General features: G+C 35.6%; 1 protein-coding gene across 1 annotated transcript in view; it reads right to left on the bottom strand.

Annotated features, from left to right (window-relative positions):
- Hmcn1 (hemicentin 1) overlaps positions 1-23,887 on the bottom strand; it is a 419,231-nt gene that overhangs the window by 85,814 nt on the left and 309,530 nt on the right. The window contains exons 54-65 of the mRNA XM_010635433.2: positions 21,982-22,176; positions 20,179-20,292; positions 16,652-16,839; positions 14,857-14,953; positions 7,666-7,827; positions 6,802-6,915; positions 6,486-6,688; positions 6,112-6,193; positions 5,874-6,005; positions 5,393-5,542; positions 3,331-3,490; positions 121-245 (exon numbers count right to left, since the gene is read on the bottom strand). Coding sequence (XP_010633735.1) covers positions 121-245; positions 3,331-3,490; positions 5,393-5,542; positions 5,874-6,005; positions 6,112-6,193; positions 6,486-6,688; positions 6,802-6,915; positions 7,666-7,827; positions 14,857-14,953; positions 16,652-16,839; positions 20,179-20,292; positions 21,982-22,176 — 1,722 coding nt within the window. The remainder of the gene's footprint in view (positions 1-120; positions 246-3,330; positions 3,491-5,392; positions 5,543-5,873; positions 6,006-6,111; positions 6,194-6,485; positions 6,689-6,801; positions 6,916-7,665; positions 7,828-14,856; positions 14,954-16,651; positions 16,840-20,178; positions 20,293-21,981; positions 22,177-23,887) is intronic.

Genomic DNA, 23,887 nt, shown 5'->3' with positions numbered 1-23,887 from the left:
TTTCTATCTCAAATGGAAATAGCAATGGCATTAATTCATAACTCAATGCTCCAGACACCTGCAGCCTATTACTCAATTCCTAAGGTAGCACAGCCAAAGCTGGGTGTATTTCATATTTACCATAGACGTTCAAGTTAAATATTCGGTCATCTTCTCCAGCAGGGTTCGTAGCCACACACATGTATTTCCCCCTGTCAGATGTATGAGCTCCATAAACATTCAATGTGCTGCCATTTGCAGTCACTCTATGGAAAAGGTCATAACAGAGGCACTCAGATGGTGAATGTGGACTTAAGATCTGGAAAACCCATTTTACATTATTTTGTTCTTTAAGAAACACCACTATAAAATGAAGTCTTCATCCTGGATAGAATGATTTGAATTTATTTCATTAAGTACTTGGAAGCATATTAAAGTCAAAGCCAGAGAAACTGGTGGAGATTAAAGGCAAGTGACTAAAATTGCACACTAATAGTTTTTATATCCATCATTTCCTTATGAGAAAAAGTGAACATACAGTCAAGTCAGGAACAACCCGATCAACGTGAGAGGTACCTTCTTCTCAGTTAGGATATATTTTAAAAATTATTAATATGGGGTTTGAATTAAATAAAAATTATTTTAAAGCTCTGGTATGGAAATGGAACACTGTTAAAGACAATTAGAAACTGAATAAATTATACATAAAAAAATCTAACTATACCCAAACAAATAATAGCTTAATGAGATGAAGCAGACTAGGTTAATTAACTACAAATCAATAACATATATGGATACCTCTTACAAATTTTTTCTATAAATTGCTAAAGTTTTTAAAAAATCACATAATAATAAATAATATATTTATCATTAGTTAATCACAGATATCTAAGTTAAGTTTATTGCATTATTGGTTTTCTTTACCATAATTATCAAACAAAATCCCCTGTGCTTTAGGAAGAGAATAGTGTTATCTATAGTTATTCCAAAGATAATGATTTCATTAGAAGATCTGAGTATCAAAGTAAATAATCCATTTCTAGTATATCATGTTATTAAGTCATATTTTGACATTAATATTGAGAACTACATAGCATTACTGGACCTAGCTGAACTTTTCTTTTTCAAAATGTGAAATTTAAAAATTAATGAGACAGTCAAGTCAGGAACAACCCGATCAACGTGAGAGGTACCTTCTCAGTTAGGATATATTTTAAAAATTATTAATATGGGGTTTGAATTAAATAAAAATTATTTTAAAGCTCTGGTATGGAAATGGAACACTGTTAAAGACAATTAGAAACTGAATAAATTATACATAAAAAAATCTAACTATACCCAAACAAATAATAGCTTAATGAGATGAAGCAGACTAGGTTAATTAACTACAAATCAATAACATATATGGATACCTCTTACAAATTTTTTCTATAAATTGCTAAAGTTTTTAAAAAATCACATAATAATAAATAATATATTTATCATTAGTTAATCACAGATATCTAAGTTAAGTTTATTGCATTATTGGTTTTCTTTACCATAATTATCAAACAAAATCCCCTGTGCTTTAGGAAGAGAATAGTGTTATCTATAGTTATTCCAAAGATAATGATTTCATTAGAAGATCTGAGTATCAAAGTAAATAATCCATTTCTAGTATATCATGTTATTAAGTCATATTTTGACATTAATATTGAGAACTACATAGCATTACTGGACCTAGCTGAACTTTTCTTTTTCAAAATGTGAAATTTAAAAATTAATGAGTTTAAACATACTGTGAACTGAAAAAGCAAATTGCTATGTCCAAAGGAAAGTATTAAAGTGACCTTGAAAAATTATTTTGATTCACATATTGTTCTACCTACACATCAATATATAATGGACAAAATAACAAAGTAGATATAAAAAAGTAGACATAAAATAGCCAAGTAGACACAAAAATAAGCAAGTCTAGTATGTTACTGTAAGAGAAGTGATAGACCTTAAGTTTCTAGGTGTAATTATTATGCAAGATATTTAGGTCCCACCTGGTCACTAGTATTTGGTGTGGAATATGGTAGCAGCTTATCTACTAAAAATAATTAAACATTAACTATTCAGAAATGTTCACATAAGAAAAATAAAATGTGAAATGTATCATATATCTCTAAAATATTATGTGGCAATTTATGCAATTTTTTACAGGGGATAGACATCTAAATTTTAACATAAAATGAATACAAAGAAAATAATATCGTCTCACTTAAGATTGCATATGTTCAACTCATTGACGACAAAATATATTCCAAGCTCTTGAGTATAAAATATTGGTTCAAAATAATAAATTCTGTGATGCATTTAAATGATGTCTGCTTACTCATAGAATTATGCCGGTATGCTCAGGTCGTGGAGCTTTGTGATGAGGTATACAATGTAGATTAACAGACTGTCATTCCAAAGGAATTTGTTGTTGCAAGTAGCAAGAGACCCTCCCCACATTATTATTCCATCTTTTTGTGGCAAGAGTAACAAGTCTCAGCTCAAAGTGGGACTTGGACAAACCATTATAAGGAATGAACTTGGTCATGATATTGTACCTTATTGAAAATGAGCCAAGTGATACAGCATGTATGCAGGTTGATTGTTTCAAGATACAAAAACATATCTAAGATTACTGAGCACTGTACAGGATGTTGGCTTGACTTTAGCAGGAAAGAAAAACTAATTACGATACAGACTTTTTTTGTATGAACATTCTGAGATTGGAAAAATATAATCAACAGTACTTAACTAACATTTTGAGGAATGAGTGTATCAGGAGATTTTATGAGTCAATGACTAAGGGTCTCACATATACATACACTTTTGAGGGTTCTCTACAGAAAATTTTTGTATTAAATACTACTAAATATCTGTTCTCTTGGTGAATAAAATGAAGGCTAAGATCCAGTAAAATGGAAACTGTAATAATACATAAGATCCTAATAAGATTACTGACAATGTGAAATGGGAAGAAAGGGGCTAAAGGTGTAGGGAAGGTGGGATAGGTAGGGGAAGGGTAATAAGGGAAAAGAAAAAAATGTGAGAAAATGAAAAGATGGAAATAATGTGTTTGTAGATGGGGAGGCAAGGAGGGGGTGAAGGGAGGGCAGGGACAAGGGGAAAAAATGAGAACCAAGACCTGTCTTGTAGAGGTACAAGATCCCAACAATGAATGTAACTGTACCGTATCCCTAAAATGTACCAATAAACTCAATTAAAGCTGAAAAAAGATAGAATTTTATATTATTATTATCCATGTGAAATTTGAAGCATAAAATATTGTAGATGACCTTATAATTTATAATGGAAGATTTGTTTTAAACATACTGGATATTTTCTGTTTCACCATTAGTGATGGACTTTCCATCTCTCAGCCACCGGATAACTGGTACAGGAATGCCATTTGCATCGCAGATCAGCTCAACATCCTCTCCCAGAAGGACACTGACTTCACTTGGAGTCTCAGCACCAGAAACACTTGGAGGAACTAGGGAGACACAGTGAGCAGTTTCATTAACAAGGATATACATATTTTAATGAATGCAACACAATCCCAGAACATGCTATTTCCAAATCATATTCTTCCTAGATTAAGATCAGACTATTGTTATTTTCATGAGTTACTTTTAAATGAGGAAGACCAAGGAATCTGCTCACCTCCATACTCTTGGTGTACCTGTAAACTGATGCAATTATCTACTCAAAAGGGCCAGTGACAGATCTACTGCATCAGTGCCCTTCCTGGCCAAATGGAATCATTTTTAGATTAAAGAATGATTAGATTAGATTCTTACAGCAGTTTATTGATAGTTTATGATTAATATAGTTCAGAAGAACCTGTTTTATAAAATGGTGTCATAAATATCTGAGGAAAGTATCTAAGGACTTTCCATTAACTTGTTTAATTAGGCATATTATAATTTTCATTACCCAGGATCTTCTGTTCTCTTTCATTAAGCCATTTTTGGCTTGTACTTTAACGATGTGATCAAGCCATAAGTTATAAAGATATTAATGGTATCAGACAGAAACACATTTGTATTCCTATTCTATTAAATGTGCTGGTGGAAACCCACACTACCTCACAGGAGTCACTTTTGCACATATTCCTCACTGTGTTCAGCAGTATCATGTTAGTAGTTGGAAATAGGCTGTGGTGGTCACACTTCTACCAAGAAACTGGCCAGTGATTTCAGTTCAGCAACAAATGATGCTCTTGTTTGGAGAATCAACTGCTAAATACTTACCAGTACATGGCTGCGTAACTGTCCCAAGTGTCATTTTAGTCATCCACATGATAAAAGATACAGTAAATTTGCAGAATTTAGAGCACTCAAGAAGTCGAATCGAATGCTAATGACACTCCATATAAATAGCATCTAATACATGAGTGTGACAAGCACTCAAATACATCCTATGTGCATGTGTGATCTCTAGTCTCAAGACATAATTTAGTACAGAGAAAGTCTGGCAAAATGTTTGATCATATAACATACCCTATGACTGACATCTATTATTAATAAATTAAACATAACTAAATATCCATTTTATGACATTGAATCTCTGAATAACTACCTTTCTTTTATGCTTCTAAAATCTCAAGCATCATTAATCATTACAAAGAGACCACAGGTGCACATAAATGTATTTTTCTTTTTCTTTAATTTCAATTATTTTTGGAGCTAGCTTTAGCAAAGGATACAACAGATATAACAGTCACAGTGAAATGCACAATTTAGGAGAAATTCTTTACCTAGTAACTGTAATAAAATTAGAAAAAAGTTATTTTAATTTAGTTTCAAGTTAGACTTCACCTCAATTTCAATGCTGAGCCCAAAGTCATACTCCGAGGTTTATTTAAAATCAAAAGAAATAAACAGCCTCTGCAGTAATTAATACTATGCTGGAATATAGTAGGAAATAATCAAACATTTGTTCAAGAAAAATTAACGCACTTTATTCTGAACCCAAAATTATATAAAACTCATAATTATTCTAAGTTTATCTACTTTCTTACCTGTTATTAGACCACAGTAAAACTTCATAAATTAAATCTTGTCTATACAAATAAAAACTGACTTAAAGGTATAGCATCAAAATAAACTGTGCTGGTTTTCAGTAAATAAGTATAATTCAATATAATATACATTATAGGAAGTGAATAATTTCACTTAAAATGGAAGCAATAGAAATTCATTAATCTATTATTTTCTACAATTATGTCAATTTTCTTGGAAACAGAATGTAGGGAAAACAAAATTGAGAAAATATTTGGTGATCTAACGCTATTCTGAGTCAATTTCTGTGAACCCAATAACTGTAGATAGTTTGTATTACAGAGGGAATATAACAAAAAGATTAAAGATGGATCATCACATGGATGACATACCTTGTATCAAAAGAATATAGTTTTTCTGTGCTTTCCCCTCTATATTTGATGCAATGCATGTATAGTTTCCACTATCTGAATGCTGAGATCGGGCAATTTGGAGTTTGCTTCCCCCAGACAAAATGTGGACCTCGAGTGAGTCAGAGTATTCTGCAGGAGACAAAGCAAACTATAAAGAAGCTTTTCATTAACATCTCTACAATACTCAACAAAAAATGTTTTCTTTGACGTTACATTTCTTTAAGTTTTCTCTTTGTACTTTGATTTTAAATGAGAATTATTTTTTTAAAAGAGAAAGATAATTCTTTATAAAATGAATAACCATTTTCCAGTAAGTCTATTTTATAAATTTGTATTTCAGTTCACTAGATTTTCTTGAACTAAACACAGCTGTGAGCAGAGTACTGAAAATGTCCCAGTTTATAGAAACAGTGAATTAAGAACAAAAGAAGACAGTCACAAAAATGCACAGCTCCATTACCCATAAGCCTGTGGTTCTTTAACCACGTTATCATGGGAGGTGGGATCCCAGTGGCATCACATGTCAGGGTCACTGGATTACTTGTTGTCTCTACAACCACTTCTCTTTCAGGTCCTTCAATACTGGGTAGCACTGCAAAAAAGACAAGAAACCCATGTGTCCTCATGAAGTTAATTCAGGACACTCTTTCATTTGCATATCTGGGGGAAAAAGAGTTGTATTAGAGGCAGATGCTCACCATATACATTGAGGTGGAAATTTTTATCATCTCGTCCTGCTACATTTATAGCTCTACATACATACTGGCCTGTGTCAGATACCTAAAAGAAAAAGATACTATTGTATGTGCTCCATTAAGTTATAGATGACCAATCACACTGTTCGAGTGTAGATTAAATCATCAGTCATCTTTATGTTCCAATGTCCCACTTCTAATTGCCTTCTGCAGTCCTGTGACTTTATTTTTTAATGAAAATAAGGGCAATGGCATTGCCTATGTATTCTTTAACACACATCATTTTTCACTGTAGTAAAAGGGATCTGTGACATCCGGCTATCTCTTCCACAACCCCGCCAAAGAGTGTCAATGTCAAGCAAGAATAAAAGATGCACCTCAGCTTTCTTGATGTGCAGCATTTGTTCATCAGCTAAAATCTCCACATGAGTAGACTCTGTTATTATCCTCCCATTCTTATACCAGGTGATGACCGGAGGTGGGACAGCATTTGATTCACATTCCAATGACACTGAAGTTCCCTCTCTTACATTAACTACAGAAAGAGACTCACTGCCATGATCCTTAATGCTGGGGGGCACTGAGGGAAGAGAACAAAAAACAAGAAAAAACATCTTTTGTATTAAGTTCCCCCGATCAAAAGAGTGAGTACCAGTTTCAAAGTGAAATATCACAAAGAGAGGGAAAACAAACCATAAACAGTCAGGAAAACCTTTTTTCTCTTTTCACCAGCTTGGTTGATAGCTATACAAGTATATTCACCACCATCAGATACCTTAGCTCGAATAATCTGTAGAGTTCGACCACCTGTGGGAAATATAATGTAAATTGAGGTATAGAGGTTGTTCTAATAACTAATTTATCACTAAGGTAAATGACAAAATATATGAAAAAAATGGCATACTCTTTCTTACAGCAAAATTTATACCGAAGCATCCATATTTAAAATGAAACGATCAAATCAATTTTCTTTGATTTTTAAAAAGTATTGATTCTACTTTCTCATAAAGGAAGACACCTAGGATTTTTTTTCTAATAAATAACTTGGATAGTTAAACTATTTGATATAGGTCTTCATGAGAAAATAGAGTACTAGAGCTAAAATATGTTAAGTGTTTTCTGCATTTAAGTTTTCCACAGAACAGAGGTCATTGTCTCTCTGTAGTTTATGATCTGTCATCTCCATCCAACTATCCATTTCTTTCCTTTTTCTCTGTCTATATCATCTATCATCTATATAGAAGCATTGAGATTGATTAAAATTGAGAAACTTTATACAATGAAAGTATTACTTAACATCTATTTCACTCACAACTGTTAAGCTGTTCTGTCTCTAAATTTCACCTTGTTGTTGAACATGTAGACTAAAATCAATTATAAAAAAATCTACAAAATCTTACTCTAGTGTTCCCAGCTCAGTAAAGAGGCCTTTACTGTGAACAAATAAACAAAGAAAGGCAAAGGTTTGGAAAGAGACTAAGGTGTAATGCTATCTGTCTTAAAATAAAGGAAAATGAGAATGTTTGGCTTGATTTATAAGAATAATAAGTTCTTTACCAGGCACAATGAGAGCATTTGTGTTTGGCTTGATAGGCTGTTCGTTCTTGAGCCAGCTGAGATCAGGAGGTGGAAAACCAGAGACTTCACAGGTCAAAGAGATGAAATTGTTCACAACAACAGTGAGATTTTCAGGGTTAGGACCAACTACACTCGGAGGAACTGTAAAAGTGTGTACATTAAAAATGAAATATGATGTTATCAGAGATACAATTTCCAACTTACTAAATGTAACTCTACCCACTATACTCTGTTAAAACAGAGTGAATTTTTCCATTAAGTATAGAGCTGTCCTTACAAGTTTCCTGATGCCTTCATCAAACTCATGTCCACCATGTTTGTTTTTCACAAATGAGAGTACCAGAATTCTCAGTTAGGATTATTCTGCATTTTATTTGTAAAATATACAGAACAGTTCATAAGATGATTTTGAAAAAGTAGGCAACAGTTCTGCTGATCTTTCAATTTCACTGGCTTGGGAAACCCTAAGGGGTTAGGAAAGCACACTTCTGCATGTCTCGGTGGATCATGTAGGTATACTTTGGGTACAAAATTTGGTCTCTAGTCTCTGGCTCTGTGGTGTTGTCCTACTGTTCTTTTGCTTTTCTTCCCATTTGACATGAACTGAGCAGCTTTGTTCCACTATGTCTTTCTGCAATACTTTTAATCTTGGACCCAAGAAACCATGGACTAAACCCACAGGAACCAAAGTCAAATAAACTTCTCCTCATGTAAATTATGGGTGTCAGGTATTGTATCCCAAGAGTGGGAAAGTTGACCAGTATAGGAAATTGGTACTGGAAAAGTGGGGTTGTTGTTGTGATTATATCTAAGCATGTGGTTCAGGGGCCTTTGGAACTGGTTTGCAGGAAGAATTTGTGAAGTTCTGGAGATGTGTGCTAGAGAGGCATAGAATGATGTAAGCAGAGCTTCATGGGTATTTCTGGTCATTACTCAGTAGACCAGAATGCTAATACGAATATAGACAGTAAGAGCCAGGCTCATAAAGTTCTTAGATGGTGATTCTCTTGGGCATTTTACTAAAGGCCACCCGTGTTACATTCTAACAAAGAAACTGTCTACATTTTTCCCATATCCTGAGATTCTGAGAAAGGCCAAATTTAAAAGCAGTGAACTAATTAATTTGAAAGAGAAAATTTTAAGGCAATCCAAAATTTAGGCTTTGGCATGGGTGCTATGGACTGCTTTGGGCCAGATTTATGGGGAGAACTGGAAAAAAGCAGAACAGAAGGATTTGAAAAACTCAAATTGTGCCCCAAGGAGAACCATGTGTAAATTATGCCAAAGAAGGTGTGGATGCCGAAGAGATCACTGTCATTAAAAAGACACCAAATACTTTGAACTGGTACAGGAAGAAAGGTATTTTGAGGGCATCTAAGGAATCATCAAGACCTAGCCTAGTGCAGGCTCAAGAGCAAAAAAATGTAAAACCTAAAACCTGTTCAGCTCAAGAAGGACCATGTAGGGAATTGGTTTCTCAGGATTAATTTCACCATGATGAGCTATTGAGGTACTCAGAGACTGCTGGAGCCATGGTACTTCACAGTGGTGGCAGATGTTGGCAATGTCTGGGTTATGCAAGTTTTATAGGTATGTATAATGCGAGAATTATGGTGTCATCGAGGCTTCCACTCAGATTTCAAAAAAGGCCCAAGTGGCCATACAATGTGCTGAAAAGAGGGTGCACAAGGTTGTGGCAATGAGCCAGAGGTGCAGTGTAGGCGCCAGAAGGTTAAAGAGGTCAGAAACAAGGGTCATTTGAGAGACGCAAATGAAAACAACACTGAGGTTTGACCTTAACCCAGAAAGAATGGCTGCTATCAAGAAATGAACCAACAAGAAATGAACCAATAACAAATGCTGGCAGGGCTGTGGGGAGAAAGGAACCCTTCTCCATTGTTGGGTGGGAGTGCAGACTGGTGCAACCACAATGGAAATCCACATGGAGATACCTCAAAGAGCTGGGATTAGAGGTGCCATTGACCCAACTATCCCTCTCCTGGGTATCTTCCCAAAAGAATTAAAAGAATCATATCACAGTGATACATGCACGCCCATGTTTATAGTGGCATAGTTCATAATAGCTAAAACATGGAAACAACCCAAATGCCCATAAACTGGAGACTGGATAAAGAAGATGGGGTTTTTCTATAAAATGGAGTATTACTCAGCCATAAAGAATGTGAAACTAGAGACATTTATAGCTAAATGGATGCACATTGAGACTATACTCTTAAGTGAAATAAATAGGACACACGAGTAAATATCAAATAGCTTCTCTGGCGTAAAAACCAAAAAGTGTAAGTAAGGTTCAAATGGTATAATTGATAGTGTGAAATAGGAAGAAAATGGCTAAAGGGGCAGTGGGAATGGGAGGGGAAAGGAAATAAGGGAAAGAAAAAATGGAAACAAAGTCTTTGTAAATAGGGAAGGGTGGGAGGGCAGGGGTATGGGGACAAAACAAGAACTAAGGTACATCACGTAAAGGTACAAGATCCCAATGATAAATGTAACTGTACTGTTTGCTTTAAATGTGCCAATAAACTTAATGGAAAAAAAAAAAAGAAAGAAAAGCAGCAGGCAGTGAGTAGATCTAGTCCAAAAGAGAAGCTATATGAGCTGAAACTAGCAAAGTAATTGAAATGGGGCTGCCCAAGCCCGTTGGAACTTACATCTTTCCACCGTGTCTAGGTGCCAGACATGGATTTAATATTTACCCTGTCAGGTTTCAGTCTTCTTTGGTCCTATTCTTTTCTATAGCCCTATTCCTTTCTTTCAGAATGGGAATGTTTACCCAGTAACAGCATATTGGAACTATGTAACTTGAGTTTTGAATTTTCAGGGTGTTACAGCTAAGGGTTTACCTTGACTCTTAGAAGAGACTTGTGACTTGGACTTATGAACAATGTGGAACTCCGGAGACTTTACAGAAGGCATTAGTGTGTTCTTGGTTGTGCACAGAGTAGTTATGTTAAACAGAACTGTGACCTTGTATTTATTTGGACATAAAATATGGTTTAAGGGTACACATTCAGATGTCAAGTTGGACAAGGGGTAGAATGTGACAGTTAAGATGGACCATCAACTTGATTTCTTTCAGAGATACCTACAAAATTAGTAGAGCACACCTCTTGGTTTGTCTGTGTGAATAAGACTTGGGGTACTATATGTGGCCTCTTCCTCTCTGGTGCTGTCCCCCTCCTCTACTTCCTGACCTCACATGAACTAAGGAGCTGTGCTCGGCCATGTCCTTCCACTATCATGTTCCAGCCCCAAGGCCAGCCAACCATGGACTGATCTCTCTGGTACCATGAATGAAACTAAACCTCTCTTCCTTTAAATTGTGGGTATTGGGTATTATGTTCTAGCAAAGAGAAATTTGATGACTATATGGTACAAAGGAATACCTAACAGTGCTTTTTACAAAGTACACTTGAATACTCTTATTTTAAACATCGTATTATTATTTAGTTTTTTATTTTTCTGGTACATCAATGATAGAGTAAAATTTTAATTTAAACATTATCTCTTTATCAATAAATCATATATATTATCTTTAAATGTAAATCAATTATTTCCAACATAAGCCAGAAAACCTTTTAAATAAATAATACTATTGCTATTGCTCACAACCAAACAATAACTTGAAAGGCGAAAGCAATGCAGAGAAAAAGTAGAATAAAAAAAAATGAAATAAACTGTGCAAAGCTACTTATGTACATTAAAACATATACACATAGAACAACAAATGCTTTCTCTATAAACACACATATATGGAAAGCATAGTGTCATACACACTTGAATGATTTTGTAAACAATGAGGGGAAAAAAGAAGCAAGGAGGAGATATAAAAATGGATGACGAACGAACAGATTCATACATAAAAGTAAAAATGAGTCTTGTTCAAACCAGTTGAACTGAGACAGTAAAAGGGACACAAGAACTTAAGAACGCAATAAAACACTCTGTAATTAAGACCAATTATCTTTAAAAACTTCAAAAGCAAAATTAAACATTAAAAGGGCAAAATCATTTGTTTTTCTTCATTGTCATATGGTTTCGAACCAGTAATTATTTTCTGCTATTAATTCATTCATCAAATATTTATTCAATTCTTACTGTATTCCAATGTGATGCAATATTAACCATGCAACAGACAAAAACCGTATAGAGTTGACAGTTGGTGATTAGTGACAAACACTGCACTAAAAATGACACATAACAATTTTTTGAGTGGTTGTCTTGTGCCAGACACGGCTTTAAACAACTGACAAATTCTATCGCATTGAATCCCCACATGCTTGCTTTATTTGTTAGGGATTTTATCCTCTCATAAACGAGGAACCTGAGATATAGAGAAGTTAGAATCTTGCCTAACTTTTTATAATTTGTTACTGGAAGACACAGGCGTGACCCAAGAGCTCTTGCTCTTAGTCACTGCTCAATACTGCTCAACGCTCACAGGAGTGAAGGGCGTTCATGACATGAGTGGAGTAAATGGGGAAGGAACCTGGCTTGGGAATAGGAGACAGGGCCATTTAAGGAGACAACTGAAACAAGACCACTGATAAATGGAAGAGAGAAAATGAGCATGTCTTCTAGAAGGAAGGATCAGCCATATGAAGGCTGACATGGAGGAAAAACACGGCCCCCAAAAAGCTATCCTAATTAGAGTTTAAAGAAGAAGATGGGCATGGGGGGGGGACAAGGAATTAGAGGATTAAACAAAGATAAACAGCATAAGGTCTCCCAGGAATCATTAACCTTGATGAAACATAGACTAACAAATGGGAAACAGAAAAATAGTTAAACCAGGAATTAATTTAAAAAGTATTACCTAGCTATAGTAGAGATTATGGACTGGAAAACTTTAAGAGACCCTGAAAGACTAGTTAGGAGCCTAGTGCTACTGTACGAGCATAAGATTATGGAAGCTCTATCAAGGATGGTATAAGAAATCATCATTCGTAGATAAAATCAAGAGGAATCACTGGGATGAGGTTTAAGGAGTAGGAGTGCTCAGGGATGACATCTAGGAGCGGATATGGTACCCTTTGCTGAGACAGAGGTCTCTGGAAGAGGAACACGTTTTATTTTTCTTTAAAGGGTTTTTTTTTTTTTTTTTTTTACATTAACCTTGATGAAACATAGACTAACAAATGGGAAACAGAAAAATAGTTAAACCAGGAATTAATTTAAAAAGTATTACCTAGCTATAGTAGAGATTATGGACTGGAAAACTTTAAGAGACCCTGAAAGACTAGTTAGGAGCCTAGTGCTACTGTACGAGCATAAGATTATGGAAGCTCTATCAAGGATGGTATAAGAAATCATCATTCGTAGATAAAATCAAGAGGAATCACTGGGATGAGGTTTAAGGAGTAGGAGTGCTCAGGGATGACATCTAGGAGCGGATATGGTACCCTTTGCTGAGACAGAGGTCTCTGGAAGAGGAACACGTTTTATTTTTCTTTAAAGGGTTTTTTTTTTTTTTAGTACATGTGTACAGTACATAATGATTACATTCTTCTGAGATGTCGGTACACAACACATCTTAATTCTTTTTTCATCACCTTCCCCTCTTCCCTCTTTCCATCTTTTGGTCTCCATGGGAGAGAAATGAACTTCTGGAAAATATTTTATGTTTAGTTTTATATAAATCATTTTGGGGTCATTATTAGACATTTGTGTCTGTAAGAAGTGAGTATTTGGGTGCAAGGATCTGAAGTTCCTGACAGGGAAGTAGACACAGATCAACTTTGGAAGCTATTTGCACATAGTAACTAAAATTTGGGACTGCATGAAGTTGTCTAGGAAAAAACTGGAAGAGAACAAAATCTGAAACTTTGAGAACTAAAGTGTAATAGTCAAGGAGAGGAAAAAGAACCAGCAAGAAAGCGTAAGTGTCAACAGAGAATTTTTGTCAAAGACAGTGGCTAAGAATATCAAATGTTCAAAAGTTAAAAAAAAAAAAGGCACAAGATGGAAAGTGCCCACTGGACTTATTAATAAAAGTGAAAGGGCCAGGGATTTGGCTTAGTGGTTCTGCCACCTGCCTTTTGAGCACAAGGGCCCGAATTCGATCCCTGGTACCACAAAAAAAAAAAAAAAGTGTAATTTCACGAACTCTGTAAGCACGTTCAGTAGGGTCGGGAAGGCAGGATTTGGAACACAGTGATGAAGGAGGAGTAAAAGAGATGGGCTATTTAATATATGTAGCTATTAGGGAAGTTCACTTTGAAATGGAGAAGAGAGTGAGGAAGGTAGCTGAAGGTAAACATTAGGTGTAAGGAAGGACTTGCTGAAGATGGAAGATACAAGTAAAGTTTGAGAAGAAGCCAGTAAACAGTGCAAATTTCAATATTCAAAAGAAGGAGCAGGCGGTGAATTTTCAAGGTTACAGTCAGGAACCTAAAGTCAGGTTAATTTTTGGCTTTTGGAAAGTAAAGGAAAGCTTTCTCTTTTGTTGTAATAGGAGAGAAGGAAGAAATGGCAGAAAGAGACGTGGGGAGATTTAATGGCAGGCATCTGAGTCGTTTCCGGGCTATGCCTCCTCTTTTCCCTATAAAGCAGAGGTGAAAGCATTTAGCAAGAGAAAGTAAAGGTAGCTGTTTTAGGTGGAATACGCCCCCCATTACTAGTATAAAGCCCTAGGGTAGCTATATTTTTTTTTCAGGTTTAATTGAGTTTATTCGTACATTTTAGGGATACAGTACAGTTACATTCATTGTTCGGAATTTGTACCTCTACATGATATGTCTTGGTTCTCATTTTTTCCCCTTGTCCCTGCCCTCCCTTCACCCCCTCCTCCCCTCCCCATCTACAAACACTTTATTTTCATCTTTTCATTATCTCACATTTTTTCTTTTCCCTTATTACCCTTACCCTACCCATCCCACCGTCCCTACACCTTTAGCTCCTTTCTTCCCATTTCTAAATATATTTTTAATTATTATCTAAAATAATTTAAAAGTGGGCTTCTTAGATTTATGCTGTATAAATCATACTAGCTATTATTGGAAGAAAAAGAGGAGACCAAATGGATGCAGACTCCACATATTGAGCAAAGTTAAAAACAGGAAATAAAACTAGATAATCTAAAACAGGGTTTCTCTGCTTTTGCAAGAACATCCCAACAGATATTTGTGGAACTGTGGTCTGCAGTCTTACCGTGAACATTGAGATTAAAATATTTTTTTGCACTTCCAGCTGAGTTCTCAGCGATGCACACATACCTGCCGACGTCAATTATTTGAGCATTTACAATCTAAGGGAAAAGTGAATAAATTATAACTGAAACTTTTAATACAGCAACTTGTGACACATTGCATTATTTTTTAGAATAAGCATTTATGTTTTTCTCTAGTTAATACTGGATGAATATAAGAAAGTGAATTTTTGCATATACTAGCATGCATCCATGCTGGCTTTTATTAGACAGGTCCATTAAATAAATATTTCTTTACAGAATTTCTAAACAGAAAAAGCAAATTTTATATTCTCATAATACATTGACTGTAAAATATTCCAAATTATCCTCTCAGTCATCTCTTGTCTATTCTTCTAGCCATGTGACTTTGAAGCTTTTCCCATCCAGAGGTGGAGAGGACATGTGGAATTTATGTTGAGCTTCTCACTGGTTTTGGTAACAGAATGTAAAACAAGAGACACTGTATCTTTTCAAATACCAGGGGTGAGCCAGGGATTTAGCTCAGCGGTGCCGTGCATACCTCACAAGGGCAAGGTCCTGAGTTCAGTCCTCAGTACCGAGGAAAAAAGAAAGAGTTCAGATATTAGGGGTGTGCACTTTTGCTTACTCTTTTGGAACAATACCATCATCATGGGAGGAAGCCATGACTGGTGTGCTAGACTGTGAGGTCAGATGGGGCGGGATCAGCCTCATTCATCTGAGCGCATAGATGTGCATGTGCAAGAGCCCAGACGAGATCATCAAGGCTGTGGATTCGATCCACAGATCTACGCAGGCACTTGAGTGAGCCCAGCTGAAACCAGAAATGCCATGCAGCCAGCCACCAGACTTATGAGCCTAATAGATGCTTAACATTTTAGTCAGTAAGGTTTGAAATGGTTTGTTTGATACAGCAGTAGTTAGCTAAGGTAGAAGAATGTTGTATTTATTTTTACGTAGAATTTTCTATCCATTATTTATATATCTTTTGGTTCTAGACTCAGAAATATTTGAGCATATTGGCAGAGGTTTTATGATCGGCAAGTAGAAATACTGACGAAGTTTAGATGATATTTGAGATTACCACATTATTTATAGGCAGTGAGCCTGATTCTGTATGGTGAACTGTGACATCTGACCTGTGTGGGATATATTTATAGTTTTATTTAGATTCTTTAGCCATAGCATAATTAGTTAGCAATTTAATGGACTTGTAGTCTGTCTAAAAAATTCATATTATTCCTCACATGCCTAATTTTCTTTTATAACACTTGAATAGAAAAATGTAGATGCATCCATGGATTAACAACAACCCAGTATATAATTAACCTTTGCCCATAGAGCATGAATCTTAATCTACAGGACACCTACAGTACTTAGAATGTTATCATCAGAAATATGTGAGATTGCAATGATAACTTTTTGTTTTGTTTTGTTTTGGTACCAGGGATTGAACTCCGGTCCTTGCACTTGTGAGGCAGGTGGCAGAACCACTAAGCTAAATCCCCAGCCCAATGATGACTTTTTAAACTGTGTCTTTTATCATACAGACTACACTGTATTAAATTTGAGGGTAAGTAAAAACAGTGTCTAGAAGAATTTATACAAAACTATTGTCATTGGTCATTTCTAATAGTGGCAGTAAAAGAGGGAGAGTTATGTTATATGCTTTTGAGGGTTAGTTGTCTTTATAAATATAATGCAAACTAATAATTATTTTTAAAAGTCTAAAACAGAATTATAAAATTAAAAACTATTTTAAAATCACACTTTTACCTGTAACATTCTTCCATTAGATACGAATTTACGATGCTCATCTTCCAGCAAAGGCTTTCCGTCTTTTTGCCAGGAATTCCTCGGGGTCGGGCTGCCACTGGATGAACAGTCCAGCAGTGCACCCTTGTTCACCAGCACAGTGACCTCTTCCGGGAGCTCACCAGGGGCTCCCTTGATAACTGGCGGTACTGTGAAGTGATTGGAGCAAAGAAACACTGATGGGCCACAGGAGTTCTCCTAAATTATTCTAGTTTTTAACAGCTTTAAAAAGTTTGGGACAGTGATAGAGAAACAAAGTTTGAAGGAGAAATGAATGATCTTCAAGTAACATTTAACACTCATAAATTAGGGTGGTGATAAAAGGATTAGATTTGGGTTTATTTTTTTCCCTTTCTCATTTACCTTGGACTAATAATCCCAGTAGTTTCATTCCTACTTAGCCCAATTCCAGCTCTTCTCCAAAATATCTCATTTCTCTCTCGATCCCTTCTACTATGGCTTCTGAGTTAAGCATACATATAAGAAGTAATTTTTCAAGTTATCATAATTTAAAAGACTATTTTGTCTTAACGATGAGCCAGACAAATGACAGCTTTTAAAGTGTTTTTGAAATGTTCAGATTTGGTTTTATTTGTACGGGGATTACGTAGGCTATTCAAAGTGTTCACCAGCCTCAACCTAAGTCATGTTAGCATCACTTGGAAACTAGATTAGAAAAGCAAATTCACAGATCCCCATAAAGATGTCTAGGAAGGACCAAGAAAGCAATGTTTTAGCAGGCTCTCTGAGTGATCTTTAAGCATGCTGAAGTTTGAGAATTCTACCTCTGCATTTTTCCACACATATTTATTCATGTAAACAAATACTACAGAATGCAGGTACATGAAAAATCACATGTTATATACAGAAGTAGATGTAGATATTTATTTTCAAAGTAACTAATCTCTTATTTTGAAAGCTTGGTTATTTTTGTTGTTGTTGTTGTTTCACTCTTTAGCAATCAGTAAAAAACACAAGTTTAATGTAGATGCTGTTTTCTGGTATTGAGTTTCCAAATATCAAACTGAAATTTTACGAAGAAAATAATCAATGCCACAAGAACATAATGGAGTTTCAATATTACTCTCATTGCACACAATTTATACTCAGAGTCATGTGCTTTTTATTGATATCCACTGTATTTGCTGCTGCATCCTCAGAGCCTCTCACAGTACCTGGCATAGAGTGAGGAACTGGTTAAACAAATAAATTTGGAATTTTAGTGTTCTCTCTCTTCACCTCTTTTTGGATTTCCTTTGCAAACTGCTCTTTGATTGCACTGACTCTACTTCTTCCGTCCCTCCCTCCCTACAACCTGCCCATCAGGTTCCTTCCCGCTTGCGCAGAGTTTCCTTTGCAAACTGCTCTTTGATTGCACTGACAACTCTACTTCTTCCGTCCCTCCCTCCCTACAACCTGCCCATCAGGTTCCTTCCCGCTTGCGCAGCCCGGACTTCATGAGTGGGCCGGTCACTTCCGTGATCCTCCATCATTCTTTCTGCACCTATGATCTCACTCTCCAGGGCTTCCACCATGTACTTCCTTCCACAGCCCCGATCCCACTCCCAGCGGGCCACATCAGCTGCTTTTGCGCACCACTCCTTCCAGGTGACTGTATAAAGCAAGAACTGAGCCACATGTGTCCCCCTCCACATTGTCAGATCTCCCACATTGCCAAATGCTAACAGTTTTTGTTTTCCACAGCAACAATTCCACTCCTGTCACTGTTTATTATACTCATACTTAATGGGGGGAACTTAAAGCACTTCTCTTTGCACTGGTTCAGATCTCTCTAGTTCTTCATGAAAAGCTAATTAACCTTCCTTGGTTCCTTGCTTGCACATTTTCCATATTCTAGGACCTTACACTATCCATCCCCACACTCTCTGCCTTTACACACTCGCTTGAAACTTTACCCCTTTCTATTAGGTTATTTTCCTTGATCTATAAGCATGTTCAAATCTCTTAAATTTGTTTTATTTCCCCAACGAGGTGTTGATCCCCAAACTCTATTCTACCTTCTGCTGCTCAGAAAAAAATCTTAGAGTACTCTGTTTTTATATCCTTTTCCTTTGATTATGTGTTGAATTTTATCCTTTTTCCCCCCTGTGGCTTTGCAGCATACCATACCATGTAAATTGATCTTTTAAATTTCATCAATGCCTTTTTAGTTTCAAAGCCAAATGGGCTTTTCCTGGTTTCTACTTTTCTAAACTCATTTTAGCATCCAGTGTTAAAACCTATTTGATGACCTTTCTATGTCTTTGATTCTGGAACACAGTAATTTACTGATTTCCATTAACTCCTTAGACAGTCCTCTTCTAATTCTGTTTTCCCTTTTGTTCTAACTGTAAATTATTCTTCATTTATCTTCTTTTGATCTTCTACTACATAATAATTTCTGTTGGAAGCCTTACCTTTAACAACCTACCACCTGTTTGTGAATTATTAAATCTATATTCTTGGTTCACCCTTTTTCTTACAGAGAATTTCTTACCTTCAATTTCTCTTTCCACATTTTACCCAAGTTTACTAGAACTATGTCAAATTGATGTCCTTCCTTCCCTCCCTAATCATGTTGATTTCCTAGGTCTTCTAGTTCTATTCATCTTGACGCCATTTTGCAGTCACCCAGGACAAAGACATCAGTGTCTCCTTACACACTGCGCTAAGTGCCTATACTTCACATTGCTTAATTACTTCCTCTATAAAATCTTTCATTCTGACCACTTCCTATGTATTCCCACTGCCATTTCTGTAGCTCAGGCTCTTCCAATGCAAGCATCTATTTCTAGTAACATCATGTATCTTTTCCCTTAAAGAAGCAATGCTTCTTCTACTGTCTGTACTTGAACTCAGATGGAGCTGACTCTGGGTCAAGAGTGGGCGCCTGAACCAGGCTTTATCAGTTTGAACCCTGTAACCTCTGGGTCTGAAATGAGCTCAGAGATGAATAATGTGACTCACAGTTGGCCAACTGAAACCATGGAAAGCAAATTCCAGGTCTTCAATTATAAATATGGACTAAGACAGAAAAACTTTCACTTCAATATAAAACTGAGGGATTTAAGCCTGAGTTGCTAGGGACCACCTTACTATTCAAGGGGATTCCTACTCAGGAGGGACATTAATAAATAAAAACAGAATCAAGACAAAGCAAAAAGGTCAAGTCCGGTTGACTGCCTTTGAACCATACAATTCAGACATGTTAGAAGCCAGATAGACCCTGGGACTTTGCAGATTCATGAGTCAATGAACTCCCTCTTTTGTTGTTGGGGGGAAGTGCACAGTTTTAGCCATTTGGTTATTTAATATCTCAAAAGTTCTAACAATTTGCTCTCAATTTGTATATGAAATAATTCGCTGGAAGGACTATTAGTTTCTGGTTATCTTTATAATCTCTAAAGTGCTCAGGGTAACAAACATTAGCTTCTGAAAAGCATTTTTGACCAGAAGAATGCATAGTAAATGAAAGAAAACAAACTCACAGAGTACCCGGACATCATACTGAAGGGAATCTTCCCCGGCCTCATTCACAGCCACACATGTGTATCTCCCAGCATCTTCCACTTTAGCGCGGGGAATCTGCAACACTCGCCCTCCTACAAATAGACCCCAGTGTATTTAGTTCTCTGAATCTTAGGCTGTACACAGATCATAAACACAGACACAACTTTTCAGGTTGAATGACTTCCTTAAATTTTATTTCTAGGATCCTACTGTGTCTCATCATTCAATTTTAACTTCAGAAACTATCCATTTTCATAATATCACATTATTAAAAAGTGAATCAAGATTGCAATAGGATTAGATCTCCTGAGAAATGAGCAGCTCAGGCAAGTTTTCCTGGAGTGGGAGGGAAATGATGCTCTGCGCCCTTCATCGTGTTCCTTCCGGAATGTTTTCATGTAGTGACTTCACACTTTCACAGTTTTGAATAATTATAATAGACATTTACACTGTTTCTTACAAGTACTTCTTTGAAAAAGTGATATCCAGAGATTTAAAAGTAGGAAGTGTACTATTACACATAGAATCTTTTTTTTTTTTTTTTTTGGTACCAGGGATCAAACTCGGGTCCTTGTGCTTGTGAAGTAGGTGGAAGCACCACTGAGCTAAATCCCCATCTCATACACATAGAATCTTTAAAGAATAGTTCTCCGTATTTTAAAATATTTTAGGTTGATATTTCAAACTTAGAAAGTTGCAATAAATATATAAAAATTTTCAGCTATGCTATTTGTTTCACGCCATTCACATTACTTTTTATGTCATACGTATACTACCTTTTTTGAACAATCTGAGTGTTAGTTGGAGATGGGATGCCCTTTTAATCCTAAATACTCATAAATCAGTATTTTGTAAGTACAGGATAATCCATCAAATAATTATAGTACAAGGATCAAAAGCACAAAATTTAAAGTTAATATGAAACTATTATCGAATACATAGTCCATACTCAAATTTCATTACCATTTGCAGTATACTTTTATAGTTATTTTCCCAGACCCAGATCTAATTTAGAATCACATATTACATAGTTGCCATATCTATTTATTTGTTTTCATTTTTTATTATTTTTTTCAAGATACTGTTTTACTTAATTCAGGCTAAATTTACATATATTTATTTAATGCACTGATCTTAACTGTACAATTTGATGAGTTTTGACAATCCCTGGATTTGAATATTTAATAAAATTTATTTAAAGCTGTGAAAATATTATTTAGCAACAATTTAAACATCACATAAACACTAAAATATTTTCAATTATAATGTATTTATGACAAATCATTTAATATTTTATAGTAACAAGTATATATATATTAGAACTTATTTTAATAAAGTATAGAAAGAAAACTGATTGTTTCAAGGTTTTAGTAGAGAAAAGCAAGCATGAGGAAGCCAAAGGACTTTCCTAAAACTACTATCACAATTTGACAGAGTGGTCTTATGTTAGACCTGAAAATATTTACTAAAATGACCTACACTATTATTAAATTCTGAAGTTAGACTATTCTTGATTTAAGCTACATGGATACCAGTGAAATAATAGCAACTTAATGCCAGTTAAATTACATGGCCAGAGGGCCAAGTAATTTAATTAGGAGGTTTTCTTTTCTTGTTTTTTTCCTCTGTACTGGGAATTGAACTCAGAACCTTAAGCTTGCCAGGCAGACTCAATGCCACTGAGCACGTCCCCAGCCCTAAGCAATTTCATTGGTTAAATACATGAGAAGAAATACATTTGACAGAGATTCATATTTTCAAATGTTCACAGTGATTTTTACCTGGTAAAATCATGACTTTGTCACTGGAGGTCAGAGGATGGCTATCTTTATACCATGTCAGTGTAGGAGGAGGAGCAGCATTTGTTTCACAGAAGAGAGAAATGGGATTGTTGATGATCACATCTTTGGCTTCACCACTTCTGCCAGTATCTAGCATGTTTCCTATTTCCCAGAGTTTCTGAAAACTTGGAGGAACTATGGCGGAAAAGCATTAAATTTTGGTCAAGCACAAATGCTAGCTAGTGTCAAATCATTAACCAAAGATCTTGACTGTATTTTGACAAGAGTGACTTGTAAGTATGATAAATTAGATGATATTCTTAAGTACTTATGTGTCTCCCAACACTATTAGTCAATAAAGTACCAGACAGAAGTTGAAGCTGATTCTTATGTGGAAGAACAAGAAATACAGTGCCCAGAAGGCTACATTCAACCTTTCCTTTCCCTGTAATGGGCTCTGGCACTTAGACGATAAAGAAGCCCACTCTCAGGGCACAGCATGCTAAGGAAGATGATCATAGCACTAAAAACCACTAAAACCGGTGATATAATGAAGAGTGTTTCTCAATGATTTATCGTATTTAAAAGGCAAAATGAATTATGCAATGAGAATTAAAAACTCCACTAAGAAAAATAATAAATAATCTCATACTTTTTGGGAACAGTATGAAGTATTATGCAGTCAGTTTGCTTGTACATTAAAAGCATCAAAAAATGCAAAACATATGACCTAAGATTTTCACTCTTAGACCCTTAAAAAAAAGACTAGTGCAACCACTATGGAAATCAATATGGAGATACCTCAAAGAGCTTGGACTGGAGGTTCCATTTGACCCAGCCATCCCTCTGCTGGGTATCTTTCCAAGAGAACTAAAAGAATCATATCACAGAGAAGTATGTGCACCCATATTTATAGCGGCACAGTTTGTAATAGCTAAATCTTGGAAACAGCCTATTTGCCCATCCGTTGGAAACTGGATAAAGAAGTTGTGGTTTTTCTATAAAATGGAATATTACTCAGCCATAAAGAATGAGAAAATAGATTCATTCATAGGAAAATGGATACATATTGAAGATATACTCCTAAGTGAAATAAATAAGTCACACATGTGTAAATACCGAATAGTTTCCCTGGTGTAAATAATCTGCAACAATGCATAAGATTCTAATAAGATTACTGACATTTAGAAATGGGAAGAAAGGAGCTAAAGGTGTAGGGAAGGTGGGATGGGTAGGGGAAGAGTAAAAAGAGAAAATAAAAAAATGTGAGATAATGAAAAGATGAAAATAAAGTGTTTGTAGATGGGGAGGGGAGGAGGGGGTGAAGGGAGGGCAGAGGTAAGGGGAAAAAATGAGAATCAAGACTTGTCATGTAGAGGTACAAGATCCCAACAATACATGTAACTGTACTGTATCCCTAAAATGTACCAATAAACTCAATTAAAGCTGAAAAAAAATCAAAGATATGCAAGAATTTTGTGTGTACAGATGTTCAGTGTAGATTATTTATGAATAATAAAAACATGGAAACAACTCAGACATTAAACAATAGGAGCTTAGTTAAACAAATATTTGAATATTCAACTGATGAAACAGGCATAATTGTTATGAAACATGTTGAGGGTTGGAGGTGCAGCTCAGTGGTAGACAGCTTGGTTAGAGAGCATGAACCCCTGGGTTTAATCCCCCCACATTCATGTTCAATAGTTACTAGACCCCAGAGTAACAATAATAGAAAATGTTATTAAATTGCTTGGGACCAGGGATGCAGTTCAGTGGTATTGCACCTGCCTGGCAAGCACAAGGTCCTGAGTTCAATTTCCAGTACAATTATTTTACTAAGAACTTACACATTTTATCTCATGTAGCACTCGCTATAGTTCTTTTTTTTTTTTTTTTTTTTTTT

This window comes from Fukomys damarensis, unplaced genomic scaffold, assembly GCF_012274545.1.
Source record: "Fukomys damarensis isolate Sample0158 unplaced genomic scaffold, DMR_v1.0_HiC HiC_scaffold_11, whole genome shotgun sequence".
NCBI classification, from domain to species: Eukaryota; Metazoa; Chordata; class Mammalia; order Rodentia; family Bathyergidae; genus Fukomys; species Fukomys damarensis.
This window is presented reverse-complemented; position numbering and strand designations above follow the sequence as displayed.